Below are 14142 nucleotides of genomic sequence, written 5' to 3'. Positions count from 1 at the left end.
AGTGTTAAAACCGAGAAAAAATATTGTTTTGGGGGACATATGTACTCATTTCTAACTTGATAAATCCAACACGTCTCAAAAGAGTTGGGACGGGGATCAGTGGAATTTAGTAAACATCCAAATAAGATAAAACAACAAAGAAGAACATTTCAAAATGAATTGTACTAACGGACAATATAGGTGTCCAGGTATAAGATCATCACAGAGAGGCTGAGTCACTCAGAATTAAAGATGCAAAGGGAATAATTACCATAGTTATTACATACATTTTTGAATTCCCTTTGATTTACCATGATTGAGTGTATATAAGACATATTTTTGTTAATAAAATCATTGTATAGGTTCATGACATCATGAAATATATATTGGCTGTAGTCTCACTCTAGCACTCCAGGAATTAGAGCTATTGAAAATTGACCATATTAAGAATGCTTAATGCATGAAAATGATACAGGGGTGTAACATTCTCCTAAGCACCTGAGCTCACTTGAAATAGACCCAGAAGACATGGGAAACTGTCCTTTGCTTACAGAAGTCAGCAGAAGTTGTAGAAGTCCATTCTTTTTGACAATAATAGAGCATTGCACATCCTGTGCTACAGTGAAAATGGACCATCCAACTTGTGTTAGTGCTAGCTTCAAAAGTCAGCCTCCATGATGGCATGCGGGTGCAGTAGTGCATTGGTTAAGATGTTCTCACTCATCTGTAGAGTTAAATACAGTGTTGAATGGTATAAATGGGTTTTAAACAGCATGAAAAGCCACTCATGCATTATATTTTGAAGGGAGATCTTCGATTACTGCCACATAGTAAGGTCAAATTGCATTCTCTACTATGTTTTAACAGTTTGGCTCCATCATAAGGACAAGCAGGTGATAAAATGGTGGGTTTTTGGTCAAGACCTGCCACACTGTAAGCACTACAGAAAGGAAAACATTGCAAAACATGACAAGGAATACACCCCCCCATTTAAGATGGTGAAATCATGTCCAAGATAGGAATTAACACTGTTTTTTATATAAAATCATCTCATCGGTTAATGTATTTAACTGTTAAGTGTTTTGTTTTTAGTCTTCCTCGACATTTGCTGCCATTTATTGTCCCCGTCCCAACTCTTTTGAGACGTGTTGGATTTATCAATTTAGAAATGAGTACATATGTCCCCCAAAACAATATTTTTTCTCGGTTTTAACACTTAATATGTTGTCTTTTCACTATTCTCCATCTAATGAATAGATTGAATGTTTTGAAAATGATAGCATTTTGATTTTATTCACTGTTTACCAAACATCCCAACTTCATCAGAGTTGGGGTTTGTACGTTCACACACGTCGCTGCTAGTTACTTGCTTCTCGCCCCCTCGCCTACTCGCCACTCTCTCATGGAACGTTCGCGAAACGTTCCCGCGGTTTAACTGCCAATGCACAGGCGAGAAGTACTGAACTCTGCATTCCAATTGGTTTCTCGCCTGGCTCGAAGTTAAAATATTTTCAACTTGGGATCCGCCCACATCGCATCGCTTGTACACTACTCACCTACTCGCCTACTCGCCATAGACATTCTATTGACTTAATTCGCAGAGCGAGTAACTAGCAGCGACGTGTGTGGCTTAAATTTTACATTTCCTATTACATTCATATTGCATACCATGTTACACAATGTGTGACTGTGTGACATATTGTGTACGTTGGTGTTGCACCATATGAAAATATTAGGGTACCTATGGTGTACAAATTGAATGTGTCTGATGAAGCTAATTCACAAGATCAGCTAGTTTGAAAGTGCACATTACATATGCTAAATTAAATGTTAATGTTGCTTTACAGAAGAAATTGACACTAAAATCAAGGTAGTCTTATGCACAATACTGGTTGCACCAATTGATACAGGTTTGTGTCGATTGATGTAACCAACATTTTAAATTAATCTTCCTCTTAGTCTCAAGGTGTTCCAATGAACAGGACCGAAGTAATTGAGCTAGACCCATCTAAGTATGGTAAGTGACACATGAAATGTACTGTATGAAATGACAAAACATCATACAGATGATATGCATTGCATTGCAACACACACACACACACACACACACACACACACACACACACACACACACACACACACACACACACACACACACACACACACACACACACACACACACACACACACACACACACACACACACACACACACACATTTTGAGTCTACACAATGTCTGGGCCAGCTCTGGCATCAGTGCTGTGAATAGTCAAAAATACAACACTAACATGGTGGACTGGTGGGGGCAAATTAATACCTGAAACAATGACATTCACATGAAATTTCTGCATGGAAAATGATCAAACTCATAGCCTTCTTACTGTATTTGTGTTTTGGACAGGGGGAATGCAGACAAGATCGCTGTTGGCTAGAGATTTTGACAATCGCATTCCAGACACTGATTCCAGAACCTACATCACAGTTCAAGGTCAGTTGCTATAAGAGGGAAATACATAAGTAACTCATACATGGGGTGGACAAAATAACTGAGACGGCTGTATTTTAGTGTCATTCAGTTCCTCTTGCGTCCACAGTTAATCCTGTTGGATGTGGTTCATCCTTCTTGGTGGTATGCAGACATTACCTTGGATATTGTGGCTCTTGATACATCAAAAAGACTAGCTGTCTCGGTCAAAGATGCAACAGTTAAATGCGTACCAAGAATTTCTCCTTTTTGAACTCTGACATGTCACCCACGATGTTGTGTACATTGCAAAATGTTGAGCAAACCTGTGCTCTTACCCTGCTAATTGAACCTTCACACTTCACTTTACTGGTGCAATGTGCCATTAATGAAGATTGGCCAACAGGCTGGTCCACTTGAGCCATGAAACTTCCCACACTACAATGACAGGTGTCTCAGTTATTTTGTCCGACCCCTGTATATACAGTGTATGTATGTATATGTTTGTATGTATATTTACTATATGGATGTAAATGTACGTATGTATGTCCTGTATGTCATGCCCAACGGTGCGTGCGTGCGTGCGTGCGTGCGTGCGTGCGTGCGTGCGTGCGTGCGTGCATGCGTGCATATGTGCGTGTCTATTCACTATTAGCTGAAAATACTCAACTACATCATAACAGTATTGGTATTATATGCCATACTGACAGTCTTAAGTACAGTAACAGATTAAGACAATAAATAGCCATTACAATTTTGGTGAGAATAGGTCTATAACATAATAGGCTCCGCAGGATTTGGTCCTTCTCAAAATGTTTATTCGAATATTTCAGCGGCGATCGGTAGCCAGAGCAACTCAATAAAAAATGAAAAATAAAATCAAAATTTTGTGATATAAAATATTGCACTTCAAGAGGCCACCCACAGGCTTTTCATTGCGTATTGTGTCATTATTTTGATGTTTTTTGTTTATTTGACAATGGCATGGAATCTGTAACATACTGTGTCATACGTATTTGTTGCTAGGAGAGGAGATGGGCATTATGCTTCAGGAGGCCATCCGCGGGGATTCCCTGGCGACACTGATACGGAAGCCTGGCGGGTGCGGAGAACAGAATATGTTTGGGATCACCATGCCTGTCACTGCCGCATACTATCTGGACAAGACCAACCAATGGCACACGGTGGGGGTGGACCAGCGTGCTTTGGCTCAGCAGTACATTGAACATGGCAAGTTGGCTTGTCTTTTTATCGGAATTGCAATGTGCCGCACTTCAGCCCTTAGAGATATTTTCATGACCAGGCCATCTTTGTACAGCACATTCACTTTAGTCTTATCATATGTAATAAGATTGACTGAAAGCTGTTCTGATTGAAATCAGTACAGCATGCAATGCAGGTAAAACATTTTTTCACCTTCCTGACAGAAAGGCATCGTAGCATTTATAGCCATAAGCTAATTTCCAATGTCTGTCCCTAGGCTTTTGAAATAAAATATAAAAAACTGTCTATACATTCATCCAAGCCATTCATTCAATCTAAAACAGAGCCAATACAAATAATACACATAGAGTATAACTAACCATTTATCAATATCATCAGCGTGGCGTCACCCCTGATGCCAAGAATACCAACATGCTCCATATCGTGGTGATGTCGCCATTACTGGAAAGCTGGTTATGTTTCTTTGTTCTTCGCAGGATACAACAACCAACTTGGATACAGATCATCAGATGGGGCTTTTGCGGTTTTCCCGGGAACACCAAGCGGTACATGGTGAGTGATGTCTCTGTGTGTGTATGTGTGGGTGCGAGTGTGCGTAGTGCATGTTGTGTGTGTGTGCAACAACAAAATTGTTTACCAAATCTAGGCACCCCCAGATCATAGAGGTAAAACATACACACAACGACACAAGAAGATCGGAAAATGTTGCAGGTCTGATGAGTCTTGATATTTACTGCAACGCATAGGTGAAATGGTCAGAATTTGGCGTCAACAGCATGAAAACATGGATCGACCCTGCCTTACATCAATGTTTCAGGCTGATGATATAATGGCATAATGATATTTTCGTTGCACAATTTGGGTAAATTAGTACCATTTTATCTTTGTTGCAATGCCACAGCCTACCCGAGTATTGTTGCGGGCAGTTCAGGCAGTTCTGAAGGCAAAAGGGCCTCCAACCCAGCACTAGAGAGGTGTTCCTAATAAAGTGGTGATTGCGTCTGTAGTTCTAGCTGTATGACCCAGGCATAATGTGAAATCGTTTGGTGTTAACCAGGCAACCCAATCTCCTCTTTCTGACAGGCCAATGCCCTTTATCCTCTCACTCCGATAGACTGATTAATAATCTTTGCTCTCTCTCTCCAGCAGGGAAATACCATGTGCCCCCATTCCTTCTTTCTGGCTTACAGTCTGTTTTCCCTTATCAAAGGCAATCATGGGCAAACTACCTATGGCCTCACTCTCTAAAAGCTTATGCCCTATATGACCTGTATTCTCGTGATTTAATAGGCTAACAAAGTATGTTGTCTCTGAGAGGCTAATATTTTGTTCTTGCGCTCGGATAGACACACAGACTGTGATCTCTCTTTTTGATAGACTAACTACCATACAGTATGTCCTTGCTCGCTATTGCTCTCTCTAATGACCTGTGTTCTGTCTCTCCCTCTCTGATAGGCTGACAGCCTATGTGGCCAAAGTCTTCTTGATGGCCAGCAACATCATCACCATTCAGGAAGATGTGATCTGCAACGCTCTAAAGTGGCTGATCCTGAACAGGCAGCAGCCCGACGGGAAGTTTGTGGAGAATGCGCCTGTCAGATACATCGACACAGTATGTCACACATCACAGACTAATGCAAATCTTTTTTTTTTCAAAGATATTTTTATGGGCTTTTTGGGCCTTTATTTCAGATAGGACAGTGAAGGTGTGACAGGAAATGAGTGTGGAGAGAGATGGGGTAGGGTTGGGAAATGACCCAGGCTGGACTCGACCCTGGGTCCCATGGGAATGCAAGCCCAAGTGTGCGCCATAGTGCCCCCAGGCCAATGCAAATCTTAACGGTAGTAGTACTAATAATAATTATAATTATAATAATTACAATAATAATTATTGTAATTACTCTTATTATTATAATGTTTGTTGTTACAGTACCTCTGGATGTTTTCAGTCGCGTTGGTTTGGCTGTTTGTTTGCAGGGGCGTAGGCAGAAATAATAAAACAGGTGGGCCCAGAAAAAATCGGGCAGACCCAACCTGAAAGCGTGTAGGTAGATATTATAATACCGCGCTCAAAAATGATACTTTGAAATTGAAATCATAGAAATCACAGAAGATGAACCAGACTTTTGACAAAATGATTAATTATCGCTCAGTGCTATTCCATTAATTATATTTCAATGAGGCAACAGTTGACTGTCAAGTGTGAATGGGGCGGGCCTGGATGTCAAGTGGGCGGGCCCATGCCCACCCAGGCCCACCCATGGCTACGCCTATGTTTGTTTGTCTGTCTCTCTGTCTGTTTGTCTGTCAGTAGGATAACTCACAACGTATGCACGGATTTGGATAAGATTTTGTAGAGTTGTTGGAAATGACAAAAGGAACAAGTGATTAAATTTTTTGGTGGTGATCTGGATCACAATCCGGACCCAGGATTTTTCTGTTGTTGTCTTTTTTACTTTATTTATGATAGGACAGTGAAGGTGGTGACAGGAAGCGAATTGGACTGAGAGACAGGGGAGGATCGGGGAATGACCCTGGCCGGACTCGAAACGGGGTCCCCGTGAATGGGCATGCAAGCCCAAATGTGGGGGGCTTAGCGCGCTGCGCCACATTTATATAATATTTTGATAATAAATTGTTAATGAAATATGATTATCTCTGTGCTAGGTGATATTGTTGTTGTTGTTATTATGAATATTATTTTTTTATAATTGTAATTATTAATAAACTAAGTGCAGTCTTTACCTGCATATTTAACATCTCCCTAGAACAAGCTGCAGTCCCCATTTGTCTGAAAACCAGTACCATCGTTCCTGTTCCCAAGCAGGCAGCCATCAAGTCTCTCAATGACTACCGCCCTGTAGCGCTCACACCTATTGTGATTAAATGATTTGAAAGACTGGTGCTAGCACACCTCAAGTCCATCACTCCACCATCCCTCGACCCGCATCAATTTGCCTACAGGGCGAATAGATCTACAGAGGATGGCATTTCATTGGCCATTCACACTGCCCTCTCACACCTGGAGAAAACAAACAGCTATGCGCGGATGCTGTTCATTGACTACAGCTCCGCTTTTAACACCATTCCCCCTATCAAGCTGGCCACTAAGCTGTACAACCTCGGCTTCAGCCCCCATGTCTGCAGATGGATACTGGACTTCCTCAGTAACAGACCTCAGTCTGTACGCATGGGAAAACATCATTCAAGACCCATCACCCTAAATACAGGCGCGCCGCAGGGATGTGTGTTGAGCCCTTTTTTGTACTCCCTCTTCACTCATGACTGTGATCCTAAGCACAGCACAAACACCATCATTAAATTTGCTGATGACACAACCGTGATTGGCCTGATCTCTGACTACAACGAGACGGCCTACAGAGAGGAGGTGGAGCAGCTGGCACGCTGGAGCCAAGACAACAAGCCAATCCTTGTTGAGATAAAATCCAAATTAGCCAAAAAACAATGACTCAGGCAAACATTAAATAAATGGTGAAGGGATTCAGAAAAGGGCATTAATGTTGAATATAGTGCACGTTTGTTACATTTTGATTATCTTTGTGCAGGGAGACGTATCTGGCCAGGACACCGATGCTTCCATGACTGCATTTGTGCTGATTGCCATGCAGGAGGGCAGAAGGCTCTGCATTGAGAAAATTTCGGTGAGTCTGTCACTGAAAAGGAGTGACATTTTGAAACTATGCATGTTTCACAAAAACCTTGATATCTCTGTTTCTTGCCAAATTCGGTAGATACCTGCCTTGATTTAACTTGACAATTCACTTCTTGACAATAAATGCTCGTACAGACACACAGGTTTCCCCCACTTAGGTCGCAATCACACTGGACGCGGATTTTAAAGTAGGAGGTGGATGTGTTCTATTGTTTGTTAATGAAAATGAGCGGATTCCGCGTCGAATATCAGCGCAAGTTGGATTGCGGATTCTCCACCTCTCTGCGCCGCACGGATCGAGTTAAAAAAAGTTCAACTCAAGGCGGAAAATCTGCTTCATGGCATGAGCATGTTTCATAGGACACTGTTATTTACTAAGTGTTACTAATAGTTTATAAGTGCTTTAAAAGCAACTGTTATTCTAAAGTGTTATTGTAAAGTGCTATAGTGGTTTATAAACTCTGTAAAGTTTGATGTTAAAAACGTGCACACAACTGGCAAACAATTGTCTGATGGGGGGGGAGGGGATTCATTCCAGAGGTTTGGAGCTGCCACAGCAAAGACTCAGGTCTCCTTTATTTACAAGACGGTAACATGGAGGAGGCCTTTGTTAGTGGATCTGAGGGACCTGGGTGTAGACTGGGGTAGTGTCTTAGCATGTGTAAAATGTAGGAAGGGGGTGACCATGTAAAGACTTAAAAACTAGAAGGAGCATTTTGAATTGGATTCTGAAACAACAGATGGGTAGACCGTGAAGAGAGGAAAGGACAGCAGAGATGTGGTCATACTTCCTAGTGTCAGTTAAATGTCCATCCGCTGCATTCTGTCCCAGTTTAAAGAGTATCTGGGACTGGGGGAGGCCACGGTAGAGAGAGTTGCAAACGGAAAAGCCAAGATATTATGTCATCACACTCTTTCTTGAATTCTGTCATCTGCAGGTATAGATACAGTTTTGGGATTCCTCCAATCTAGAAAGTGCCCTCAGACTAACCCCTAAGTTGCTGCAATGGTTCCTTAAAGGGACACTATGTGAGATTTTTAGTTGTTTATTTCCAGAATTCATGCTGCCCATTCACTAATGTTACCTTTTTCATGAATACTTACCACCAGCATCAAATTCTAAGTATTCATTATGACTGGAAAAATTGCACTTTTCATACATGAAAAGGGGGATCTTCTCCATGGTCCACCATATTGAATTTCCATAAATACTAATTTTTAGCTGCAAAAATTACTGTACTTGGACCTTACTAGAAAATATTTGTTTAATACTTAGTAAACTTTCATGTGAAGATCACATTTGGCAATAGGCAGCCCAATTTCAATAAGCAGCATAGTTGCAGTACCTTTTTTGACCATTTCCTGCACAGTGTCCCTTTAAAAGAATATTGAGAGATATCTGTATGACTGTGTGTGTGGTTTTGTGCGTGCATGCGTGCATCCATTTGCGCGCATATGTGTTACTGTCATCTGCAGTCATATGGAGCTGGTGTGGAGAAAGCAATGGGATTCCTCCAATCCAGAAAGGGCTCCCTGACGAATCCCTACGCTGCTGCTATAGTGTCTTACGCCCTGGCCAACGCTGGAGTACCAGACAAATCTCTTTTTGCACGTTTTATATCTAGAGGTGAGTTAAAGGGGAATCATGTATTCGAGCATCAATATGATCACTTGATTACATGCTTTAGCCATGGCACAACCCTCGATGTCGCCGCCTTGGTCCGTTATTGTATGTTTGTACGTAGTGCAGTGCGAAAATGTTTTGCCCCACTCACTGATTTTCTACATATTTGTCACAGGCCAACATCTTACCAACTGGAGGTGTTAATTACCTCAGAAAATGGAAGTGACTCCACAATTAGACTAGGCAAACGTTGTCCAAGGCCAAAGCCATCACCTCTGACAAGGACAGCATCTCTGACAAAGCTTGTCTAGAATTTCCTAGAAACATATTGACAATTAATGAAAAGCTTTTGAGAAAATACTCTGTGGGCAAATGAAACAAAAACTTTTTGAAAGGAGAGTCTGGCTGACTTGGGAGGTATCTCTATCTACCATTTCAATTTGCTTTGACCTGAAATGATTCAGCATGACAAAGATGCAGTAAAAGCTAAGGAATAAGTGAGAGGGAAAATACGTACTTTCGCACAGCACTTTGTGTGTGTGTGTGTGTGTGTGTGTCTGTTTGTGTGTAATATAATATAATATAATATAATATAATATAATATAATATAATATAATATGATAATATAATAATATATAATGCTTCATAGATGAATCACACTGGCCAGTGCGAGACAACCGTCCATTTACGATAGAGGCCACAGCTTACGCCCTGCTGACGTTGGTGAGGATGAATGAGTTTGAGAAGGCCGGTCGGCTGGTGAATTGGCTGAGGCAAAACCAGGACTATAGAGGTTATGGATCATCCACTCAGGTAAGCAATCTCCTACCCCATAAACTTGAAAATTAAGACTATGAAGGCTTTGAAGCATCCACTCAGGTTACCAATCGCATAATGAATCAACTTTCACTAGCTCACAATCTGAAATTTGGAAAAGCATGTATGCATACATTTCCGTTGTCAAGGGATAACGGGCTTCTCGTGATCGCATGGCTCTGATAGGAGAGTGGCTGTCCGCGCAGTGCTTCACAGGGTCCACATGGACCTTTATGATACATCCACAATTCAAACAGAAAACGTGTATATTTGCGAGAATTTTCCTACAAAAAGCATATGCATTAAAAACTATAAACATTATATTGAGTATACAATTGTATCATACACTTTAGGGCTGCACGATTGTAGAAAAAAATCATAATCGCGACTATGAATCACGATGATTGATTTTTGCTGATTTTTTTTTTTTAAATTTGACAAAATGAATTATATACGGGATGAGCAAAATAAAAAGAATTGCAATAATTATTTTAAAGGCTATAGCATGAAACTTGTTAACAGATTTCTGGCCAGAAACACCAGCCTGTCACTATGTTCTGGCTTCATGGAGATTCTCGAAGGTAGGTCACTATTGCCACTATTAAATCCCGATTGAAATCACGATTTTGATATGTCATTATTATATCATGATTTTCGATTATTTTCCATTAATTGTGCAGCCCTAATACACTCTATCTGTAATTGTCATGGAGTCATTCCAGCTGGAATCAGCAAATTTCTGAAAAATCTCCCACTCGACCCCCTCGGATTTGCCTGAAAAAAATGTATGTGATGGCTTAAACATCCAATAGATCATATCCACAATATCAGAACTCAGCTCTGGATACTTTTGGCACAAAAAATCTGTAAATAAGTACACCCCCTACGCTTATTTTAGCGACAGTGCATGAGTGACCATGTTCAGACTCAATTATCTCCAGAACTATTTGTGTCAGATTCATTATATTTTCAGGGCTAAGAGTCCCAGACCTGAATATCATATATTACAATTTGCAGCACTGTAAGTCAAATCACACCGTAATAATGTGCCTCTACTTTTTGTAGATATCATATGTTCTAGGGTTTCCAAATGTCTGTAAAAACCTCAAAGTTCTACATGTAAGGTTCATCCTTGGTAAATGGTCTGATATGTACCATGACTTTCACATCATAGTATATCTAACAAAAGGCTCCAATGGTTGTTGAGATACAGAGGTCCAAAGATGGGAAACAATTAATTTGCACCAATGTTTGGAGCAATATTTCCAATCTATGACACTAGTTAGGAACTTTCTGTTTGGTGTTTCTGAAAGAGGATGTTTTTTTTTAACAACATATAAAAAAATTGGGATGGTGTTTTGCCTCATTCTTTTTATAACGGACTTCAAAATCTCAATTGGCTACAATTACTTGAAGCTATGAGGACCATGTCACCAACCGACTTGTCGCAACTCTCAAATCCATGGCTCTGATGTCACCTTAATAGTGAAAACAAGATGGCTACCCTGTGAATGACAAAGCAAATTCTAGGGAAACCATAACACTTGTAAATTAATTGATTGATGCCACACAGCAAGAATAGCACATTGCACATGGCTTTGATAGACATTAATTATTTTAATTGTAAAATCATAATAATCATCATCATCATCATTTTAGTAGTATTAGTAGTGGTAGTGGTAGCGGTAGTAGTAGTTTTGGAATAAAGTGATGAAATGGGAGAGGATTAAAGAATTGTAGCACTCTTGTTTGCAACAAGGACTCCCATCCTAACTAGTCTTTCAATCAGCACCTGTAACTTTATATTTGCTATGAAGCTTGTGTCTTACTCGTTAAGTTATCAGCTGTATTGCAAAATAACTTAATTCATACTGGCTAGAGATTCCCTCAGACTATTTTGACAGCATGGTCCTGGAGTTTTAGTTAGAGGAGTTTGCTTGCATGCAGTATTCAATATCAGATGAATATTGAAGGCACAGAAGTTCATATCGGCACCAGACAACTATGTGGTTCTTATCACATTGTTGCGATCTAATTAAGCTGCTTGCTTCAGTATAATGTTATACCACTGCAATGCTGACAAGTGGATTGCAAGTTAGCAACAGCAATTACAACAGTCATGGTTTGGATATTTATAGACAATGTTCATTACTTGTAAAGTTCATCATCACATTGATCCAGGTGAGATGATGGAAGCCGAAAAGAAGCTTTGCAGCATGCAAAAGCGTTCAGATATGGTGGTGGATTGGGGGCGGGGCACAGTTCTACAGTCAGGGTACCTCCGTCGTGGTGACTGTTGGCGGGAGTGGGACTGTTTTATGGTCGCATAGGAAAGTAAAAGTTGATTAGAGATGACACATAGGAGGAGACAGTTTGTAAAGAGGTATCCTGATTGTAGAACTTCCCGCCCCCCATCATCCTCCCCTGACCGAAGTGCCCTGAGCATGGTGGTGGTATCCTTACTGAAATCAATACCTAAGTTGTCATTGTCTTTCAAGGTACCAAATTCGTTGTACCTGTACAATGAAAATAAAGATTCAATCAAAGTTTCATTCAGGTGTTCCTCATTGAAATGCCAATGACGGATGGGTGCACACAACAATATGAATGCAGATACCTAATTCACCATCAATGACAATGGCAAGCTACCTTATAAAGTCATCTCATAAGATGCAGCTAGTGATTGCAAGTTAAGTGTGTATAAAATCATTTGTCACAGGACAGAGCATTGAAAGTTCCTGACTTGTTTAATACATTTCATTTTTTTTTTCAAATATTAAATCACCATCAAGGAAGTCAAGGTTGCATCAAGGAAAACATATCAACACCTTGTTTTATTTTCAGAGGTTGTTTTTTTTATGATTTCTCTCAAAATGATACTTCTCTTAACCATCTTGAATTTATTGCTAACGTAGCGCCAGTGAGAACATGTTGCGTAGTCACTTGATCATCTGGCCGATAGTACACTTAAAAAGATGAGGCCAGAATCCCTGAAAAAAAAATCAGAAATACTGAGCTGAACAAACAGCTTTGCCTGGGCCCGGGATAAAGTCGTCTGAAGAGACCCCTTCCCAATACATGCAATGTAATGAGTACCCAATCTTGATTCCCCCATGTCCTTGGCCCAAAACAATTCACCACTTCCGCTTCCCTCTGCACTATTTGATCACAGGCTTATGTCACACCGCAATGCGCTTTACGATCATTAAAAGGAACGAGGCAAAACACCATTCTATTTTTTTGCTATGTTGTTAATAAAAATATCCTCTTACAGACACAACAAAAAACAAGTTCACAGCTGGTGTCATACTTTGGAGGTATTGCTCTAAAAAATGGTGTGTTTTTTTTTCATGACGCCACTTTGGATGGATTTGAGGGATGCATGCCACACTCATTGAGATTTGAAAAGGCATTATACAAATAAAGGGCAAAACACCATCCCAATTTTTAGATATGTTGTTAATAAGAATATCCTCTTCGAGAAACAACAAACAGCAAGTTCACAACCGCTGTCATATATTGGAAATATTGCTCCAAACAATGGTGTTTTGTTTCCTTCCCTTGATGCTGACTTCCTGGAACTATTTTGGAACTATGCCATTGGCTCCATGAGCCGCCATGTTTGTGTGAAAATGGAACACAAAAATCAAGGGGATTGGCCACCTTCTTAGGATGGAATTGAGGGTTAAGTCAGATATACTGAAATACTGAGCTGAACAAGTATAAAATCACCTATTTGGTATCAGAGATTTTAGGTTTTAGTGTACACTGACTTGGCTATTCATTTTAGGTGTAGTAAACCCAATTTTTTTCTAACGTAACAGGGCTCCTAAGGTACACCTGCATGTCACACAGGAATGGGTTTTTGAAATTCATTATAAAAATAATGGGGCAAAACACCATCCCAAATTTTAGATATGTTATGAATAATAATATTATCTTTCAGAGACACCAAACAGCAAGTTCACAACTGGTGTCATAGATTGGGAATATTGCTCCAAATAATGGTATAAATTAGTTTTTGCCCATTTTTGGACCTCTGCATCTCAACAACCATTGGACCCTTATATCAAATATGATGTGATGTGAAAGTCATGGCACATATCTGACCATGTACCAAGGATGAACCTTGAATGTTAAAATTTGAGGTTTTTATGGACATCTGAAAACCCTTGCAAATTGTAATGTATGCTCATCAGGTCTATGACTCTTAGCCCTGAAAAAATAATGGACCTACCACAAATAGTTTTAGAGATAATTAAGTCTGAATATGGTCACTCAGGCAGTGTCGCCAAATCAGGGGGAGGGTGTGTCCTTATTTACAGATTTTTTGTGGAAAAAGTATGCACAGCTGAAATCTGC

General features: G+C 40.2%; 1 protein-coding gene across 1 annotated transcript in view; it reads left to right on the top strand.

The window, feature by feature from the left end:
* Positions 1-14142, top strand: part of LOC134457913 (complement C3-like) — a 72497-nt gene that overhangs the window by 47339 nt on the left and 11016 nt on the right. Inside the window, exons 22-29 of the mRNA XM_063209936.1 lie at positions 1939-1996; positions 2381-2467; positions 3470-3817; positions 4099-4219; positions 5123-5279; positions 7234-7415; positions 8810-8967; positions 9614-9777. Of these exons, the coding sequence (XP_063066006.1) occupies positions 1939-1996; positions 2381-2467; positions 3470-3817; positions 4099-4219; positions 5123-5279; positions 7234-7415; positions 8810-8967; positions 9614-9777 (1275 nt within the window). The remainder of the gene's footprint in view (positions 1-1938; positions 1997-2380; positions 2468-3469; positions 3818-4098; positions 4220-5122; positions 5280-7233; positions 7416-8809; positions 8968-9613; positions 9778-14142) is intronic.

This window comes from Engraulis encrasicolus, chromosome 1 (assembly GCF_034702125.1).
Source record: "Engraulis encrasicolus isolate BLACKSEA-1 chromosome 1, IST_EnEncr_1.0, whole genome shotgun sequence".
Taxonomy (NCBI): Eukaryota; Metazoa; Chordata; class Actinopteri; order Clupeiformes; family Engraulidae; genus Engraulis; species Engraulis encrasicolus.
Note: the sequence above shows the minus strand (reverse complement) of the source record. Positions and strands in the feature narration are given on the sequence as shown.